The sequence below is a fragment of the Drosophila willistoni genome, assembly GCF_018902025.1.
Source record: "Drosophila willistoni isolate 14030-0811.24 chromosome 2L unlocalized genomic scaffold, UCI_dwil_1.1 Seg72.1, whole genome shotgun sequence".
Lineage (NCBI taxonomy): Eukaryota > Metazoa > Arthropoda > Insecta > Diptera > Drosophilidae > Drosophila > Drosophila willistoni.
The window spans coordinates 2,472,970-2,480,436 of NW_025814049.1; the positions used below are offsets into that span (position 1 = coordinate 2,472,970).

Below are 7,467 nucleotides of genomic sequence, written 5' to 3' on the forward strand. Positions count from 1 at the left end.
TTTTATTCACTGATTTTTTTACTTGCCAAGAGTCATATAAAACAAACAAATAATTCAAAATGCCTAACATTAAGTTGCAATCGTCGGATGGGGAAATCTTTGATACCGACATTCAAATCGTGAAATGCTTCGGGACCATTAAGACCATGTTGGAGAACTGTGGGATGGCTAATGTGAATTCAACCATTTTGCGCAAGATTCTCACCTGGGCCCATTATCACAAGGATGATCCCCAGCCCACTGAGGATGATAAGAGCAAGGAGAAGCGTTCTGATGATATCATTCCCTGGGATGCTGACTTTCTTAAAGTGGACCAGGGCACTCTGTTCGACTTAATATCGGCTGCCAACTATTTAGCCATCGAGGGCCTTCTGGAGTTGACCAGCAAGACGGTGGCTAACATGATCAAGGGCAAAACTCCAGAGGAAATACGCCAAATATTTAACATTAAGAAGGACTTTACTGCCGCCGAGGAGGAGCAAGTGCGCGAGAAGACGAAATGTGAGGAGTGTGGGAAGAAGTAGGACCCCAGTTGACACCAAGTCCTTTAATTAAGTTTATCTAATATTATATAAAAAACAAAAACCACTAATAAAACCCCCTTTGTTATTGCGCTAATCATGTGTGGTTGTTTTCTACATACGAAATGAACGATATAAAGTAGAAACGCACTTCTGTATATCAATGAAGATGTAAGTAGTATGTAGTATAAAAAAGGCACTAGCTTAATGACCAAGAGGGAAGCAAAGAGCAGTTAAGCAAATGCATTTGCTTTGATTTAATTTTTGTTTTTGTGCGGAAATTTCTCTGAAAACTCAAATAACCCAAAATGCCTGTGACATACTTTTCATTCTTTTGTAAGAAGGGCAAATGGGAAGGTAAAAGGAGGAGGGTGGATCGGAAGGCTTTGTCCTAATTCTTGCGTAATTAGTGCTGACAATCTAGAGATATTTATTTATAGTTTAATATTTAAAATATATATCTTGGTAAAGGTTTCAAGTATTTGTTTTACAAAATTTTTAATAGATCCAAGCATGAGAAACATTTTTAACTATACATTTCGACCAAGTTCAATTAAAATATATTTTGTTAGAGACATTTTCGACTTCAGAAACATTTAAGATTCTATATCTTTAAAACAGATTATTGATATTTATATCTATCTCTACTTTTTGGCTGAATATAACAGAGTTGTCTAAGTATATCCATATAGCATGTCCATTTACATATATGTATGTAAACAAATTTGAATTGTACATGTACTTCTACAATTCATTGTAGAAGAATTCATATGTGAAAGGTGTGTTCATATATGAAAGGGTATTGAAGTGGATTATAGTCAATATAATTCTATATTCAGAAACATAATTTTGGAAACTACAAAAGAAGCGTTTGAAGTATCAAACATCTAGTAAGATGTCCCATGAAGGTTAGGGTTAAAAATATGCCACTGTCTAGAGCTGTGCATAATAAACGTTTTCAAACACTTTGAAAGACCCAAGTTAATACATAAGGAAGTAAAGATCCGAGTTATTACTTAAGCAATATTTAGTCTTTAGAATGTAGACTTATCCAGAGAGTCATAAATATTGAACTGTGTAAAGTCAAAAAGGTGTACAATTGTGTTGTTACTTCAATCACTTATCCATTTAATACCTATTAACTCAATGAAATGGTGTTTTAACGATTTCAAAAATGCTTTCTTTTCCCGACAATATCATAAAAGATCATAATTATAACTATTTCTGCCAATAAGTCGTTTTTTACTTATAATATACACATAGTTATAGATAAATAAATACTATTCAAAACTGTTTACCAGGCAATGGGTTAATAAAACATATGTAGGTAATATAGTGTTGGAAGAAATAATAGAAACGACTGCTATTTTCACCTTAACAATCATATTAATAACTTTAAATGCAATTTTTGGCATTAAATCAGTTATAAAAGAATAATAAAATAAAAAGTAAACTTTACTTCGCATTTGAAATAAGAACGATTTATCCTTCCATAAGTCGTCATATATATACATATAGGTAATAAATATATTTACGAAAGTCTATATCCTAGATTTTTAAACTGTTTAACAACTAATTGCTCAATGAATTAAAATTATTGATTTGAAGTCTCCATAACAACAATAGGTTCTTCAATAAATTATGGTTCCCAATTTGAAATCTTTATTACTCATTCCCAGAGGGTTATAACGCCTTTTGGTTAAATTGATAGTGGAAACGATATTTAATGACTTTATTGGTGGCCCTTCAAGTGAACAAGCTGTGGCAAACTTGGTCAGTAGTGATTCCATTTCAAAGATTATTAATACCCATTGATCCCATGAGGATCTTGGCGCCCTATTTGGAAATCTTTTTAAAGTGTTTTTGCCACCTCAAACAAGAAGAAGTTAAACAACGACTCTATATTATATTTAGTTAATAAAATTAAATTGTATCTTTGGTGAAATCTCTGCTCCATATGATAAATCACCAGTGTTGGATCTTCGGAAGTTGAAAGGTGGGAAATTCGAGATTTTACCTTTAAAACTAATCAAATTTTGATATACAACAAACAATTTTAACTCTGCCCAAATGCTTGATTTGAATTTGGGGTGAGCTTGTGGTGTCTCTTCCGTCAGGCGAAGACTAATTTCTAGTCGCCCTTCCTAAAATACAAGCCCAGACCCCGTCACCGACTTAGCCATCTGTTAGATGTTCATACGTTTAGCCCGGGGATAGACTTTGGGAATGGGAAATTTTTCAGCTTCACAAATTTTAATCATGAAACATCTAAATTAATTAACTTAAAGTAGATCTTCATTTGGCTGGTAAAAAAATTAAGAGTGAAAGAAATGATACAGGGCTGGATTCAAGTCCCAGAAATTTTAGTACTCGCTGTCTTAACAAATATGAATATGACAGACATAGAACAAAAATATATCAGTTTTTATTAATTCATTTTTAGAAACTTTTCAGATTCCCCAAAGTAGCTTCTCCCTGACAACCCACAAGGAACTTAAGCTCAGAGCTTCTGCATTTCTAAATCCACCCCTGACCCACACACTCCCCAATTTGTCTAGAAGAAAAAATGGGCTAAAATGCCATCACTGTTTCAGGGTGCGTTGCCTAGATATATATATATATATACATATACTATGTAGGGCAGAGTCCTAGTTTATCGCAAAGACGATCATTGTCCGCCCTAGACGCAAATTTATAATGTGGAACATCATTTATAGTTCAAAACCGACCTGAAGAATACATAAACACACACACACACACCCAAAATGAGTGCCCAACCCATTAGGGGGCGAGGGGTGAGAGTTGTTTATCCCCCACCACCCAAAAACCCAAATCCAAAAAGGGGGTTGATTTTAACTTACCAAGGCGCAATTCGTTGTTGTCGCAGTTGTTTTTTTTTGTTGTTGGCAGGATGTACCACAGATATGCAGATATATATATACATATATATATGTTTACGTGTTCACATTTGTTTCGCCGAACGAGGGAGACAGCGCGAGCGACAGAGAGAGAGAGAGAGAGAGAGAAAGGGAATTTGTGGATTGTATGGGGAAGTAAAAATAAATTGCATTATTAACAAGAAATTTTTCAACAGGGCAACTGCTTTTAGCTTTTCATGTGATGGGTTAGTGACAAAAAGGCAACAGAATATATTTATTTATATATTATAATTGGATGCAGGTGATAAATTTTTGGTGTAGTTTTGTTTTGCTTTTTTGGCCAAATTTTGTGTGTGGTTTGTTGCGTGAAATCAATACAGAAATTAAATGTGAATAAATTTTGGTTTCTACTTTATTTATTTTTTTTATCTACTCACACTGCACTCTAACCAATTTATTGTTTTTTTATGTTGGTGTAATAAATTAAAGGCCACGTTAACAAATTGATTAAAAGACTAGACTAAGCCAATATTGGTAAAGAAATTTTTACTTGGTGTGTGTTTCTCTAGAGAGCTACGTGGTTTTGGAAATTTATTTGAGTGAAAAGCTTTTTCTTTTATTTTAGAAGAAAAAAAAAACCGTTGCCAATTATTTCTGGTGTAAAAATAATGCACTGTTTTTTCCGCTTTCGATCGGCGTGGGCGATGGTTTGGGGGGTCGAATGGGTCGAGGGGGAAGTTTATACTCGAGTAGACGTCTCAATGAATTTTACAAATTACAGTAAAATTAACTAAAACAAAACAAAATAGAAGAGGAAATTTTTAAAACATTTTATTTTGGAGTATTTTGGAGGTCAGGGTTAAATGCGATTTCCGTGACGGTTGATAGCATCATACACACACACACACACAAACACACACACACTTTTAGCGAGGAAGATTTCGGAAGTTTTTTTTATTTAGTAACTGGTTTGATTGTGTTTGCCTTTGCCACGTTTCTGGGTTAAGATCAATAGACATAAACTTGACATGGATCCGGACAAATATCATGAGAGCATTGAAGCATTCATTTATCCATATGTAATGTCAGCTGTTTCGTTTATCTGCTGCTGCTGCTCTTATTGACTCTCAATTGAAAGCAATTGAGAAAGTATCTCATAACTTTTTTTGGTTTTGTTTTGTGATTTTTTATATTGAAATATTTTCAATACGTTTTGGTTGCCAATTTTCATCTACCGCACACTTATAGAGAGAGAGCAGCACACCCGCACAACACGCACATGCACACACACACACACACACACACAGAAAACACGCATTTACTTCAGCGGTTGCTTTTCAAGAACAACAACAAAAAAAGATACAATTCTTTTTCTTTTTTTTTGGTTTGCCGCTTTAGCCTATTTTTATACAGAGAGACCCGCACGGAACGCACCTTACTCGTTGAAATTCCAATAAGAACTGAAGAGAAAAAAACACAACACGCGAACAACGAATACACACGAATCCGAAGGGGAACGGGAACGATAGCACAACTAGTTCCACCATAGGCGGAATGGGTCAAATACGAGAGTCTTTGGGAATGCATTCCGCTCTCATCTTTGTGGCTGTCTTCCACGAGTCCTTTACCCAAAATTGTGATCCTTGTGAAGGCACGAAATAATTCTTATATAGGATCTAGAGTCCTGTCGGACTTGTGGATGTTTTCTAAGTTCCTCCAATTCCCGAATCCTCTTGCTCGGAATACATAAATAAATAATAAATATATATGCGTCTGAGTTAGGGAGTGTTCACTGTATCCAAGTCGAACATCGAACAAAAGAGTCGAACATCGAACAAGTGAGTCGAACAAGCGAGATGCCTACACCAAGAGAAACTGGGGGTAGATCAAGGTAAATATTATGAAATTTTTCATCACATTTTATATTCAAATACAACATGAAAATTATCAAAGAAAAATAATTAATTTAAAATAAATGTAATCAATTAATTACTAAAAGTGCAAAAAAGTGATACACATAAAATTCATTCATGATTATTTATTATGGTATCTGAACCTTATTAGTTTTCCGATTTATAGAAATTAACTAACTTTAAACAATTTAAGGTCCAAATCTCTTGTAGCAGTTCGATCAAATCTTACTAATTCTCGACTTTAATAAAAATTTGCTTAGGGTTTGAAAAATATTTGTTCTCAGTCCAAATGGTTTTAAGAAAAGGGACATTTTGTTAAAAAAAACAAGGAAAATGATTGAAAATAAATATCATAACGTCTTTATCCCATCCAAAAGAAGAAATACCAAAATACTTGTGTAAATTTTTAAAGCCTGCATTTAAATGCAACGAATATGGTTAAAAAAGCTTTGAAATAAATAGTTAATGTTTGTAAGTAAATTTTATTTTCTTATAAAAATTTATGGTTTTAGTCTTTTTGTACATTTTTTTTTGCTAACTTACAGTTAAAAAAAAAAAGAGTAGTGGTATTTACTTTTTTCCAGTGCATTTCGTCGAACTTCAAGTTGTGCTCAGTTCAATGAGCAAAAGATGTTTCAATAACAACAATTTGAGGAAAACGCGCGCGTTTTACTCCAACCGCTTTAAAACCGCCCGCGATTTTCAAATGTTATGTTGCGCGGGGATTGAAACGCGTGCGCCTACATGCAGTGACCATAAAACTGCAGAGGCTGTCAAACTGTAAAATTATTTAGAATGCGTTTTGAAGATTTATGTTGTCAAATGTTAACATGATACATTTAAGGCTTAAACTGGCTGACCACACCAATAATTCGAAATTTGACAATAAAGGTTATTGACTCTCAATTGAAAGCAATTTTGAGTTTTGTTTTGTGATTTATTATGTTGAAATATTTTGAATACGTTTTGGTTGCCAATTTTCATTAGAATATTAGAAAAATATGAGAAATTATAGCCAAGTTTCAGTAAAAAAAATTATCTAACTTGTGATATAAAGAAATTGTACCTGAGAAACTTCGTAGAAATATGTATTTAGAATGCGATAGAAATAGGTCCTCAAATCTTATTTAACCAATTTGTTTGCAAAAAAAACGTAACTTAAAAATCAATGAAGCTCCCTTGACATGGCTAAATCGAGCCGGCTTCTCATGCTGATCAGGATTATATATATATATATGTATATAGGGTCGGGAACGTATTTTTCTCTTCAATACAAACATATGAGCAATTTTGTCCTCTACAAGGGAATTCAAAACAAAATTTATTCTGAATCAACATTATAAGGATTTGAATAAAGTAATCTTTCAATACCTTGAGATTATCTCATCCAGCCTTGGATTAACAATTTCGTAGTTGCTGTTAATTAATTTATTTGGAGAGACGACAAAATTATTTAATGTTTTCATAACTCAATGTTAAGTTTAGCAAAACATAAAGAAAATATCGATTCAAAAATATATCAAATGGTGTCCTAAATGATCGAAATATATGTACATAGTCTTACCAAATTCGTATATTATTATGATCATCTAATTGTAAGTAATAAACGTATAATTGTGGTCAATTGTATAAAAATCAATATATTTTGGTTAAAATTTGGATATTTGACCGAAAATTTCAGAAATAAAATCCAGGTTCTTGGAGGAAAAATTTATTTGAATTCTCCCTGAATGTTTCGCCATAAACCTGAGATTCTAAAAGCATCGGAAAATCTTTATTTATGTTGATAGAATCTGCTAAAATTATAAGACCAAAACAATTGGGGGTTTTTTTTACATACAAACATTTTTGTTGTTTATTTCACTGTACGTTTTGCTGATTTTGTTTTTTGTTGAATATGCATATAATTTGTTGTTCTTTTTGTTGTTGGTTGATTTCTGTTTTGCTTTTGCTCCTTTTTTTTGTTTGCTTTATCCTTTATGCCACTTACATAACTAAAATGAATCCGTTTTTACCAATTTTCGATTTGTTTTTGTTTTTTTGTTTTTTATAATATTATATTATATATTTTGATCTCAAGTCAATATGTTTTTTTTCTTTGCCGTTGCTTCGTTTTTTTTTTTGTTGTTTATGTATATTGAATATTTTTTGTTG

The 7,467-nt window shown here is 32.7% G+C and overlaps 1 protein-coding gene across 1 annotated transcript; it reads left to right on the forward strand.

Annotated features, from left to right (window-relative positions):
• LOC6646207 (S-phase kinase-associated protein 1-like) lies at window positions 1-618 on the forward strand. Its single transcript, XM_047010339.1, has one exon. The coding sequence runs from the start codon at window positions 60-62 to the stop codon at window positions 522-524; it is 465 nt and encodes a 154-aa protein (XP_046866295.1). The 5' UTR covers window positions 1-59; the 3' UTR covers window positions 525-618.
• Window positions 619-7,467: the final 6,849 nt, after the last annotated feature.

Excerpts from the sequence above, each read along its gene's own strand:
- LOC6646207 (XM_047010339.1), top strand. The coding sequence starts at position 60 with ATGCCTAACATTAAGTTGCAATCGTCGGATGGGGAAATCTTTGATACC.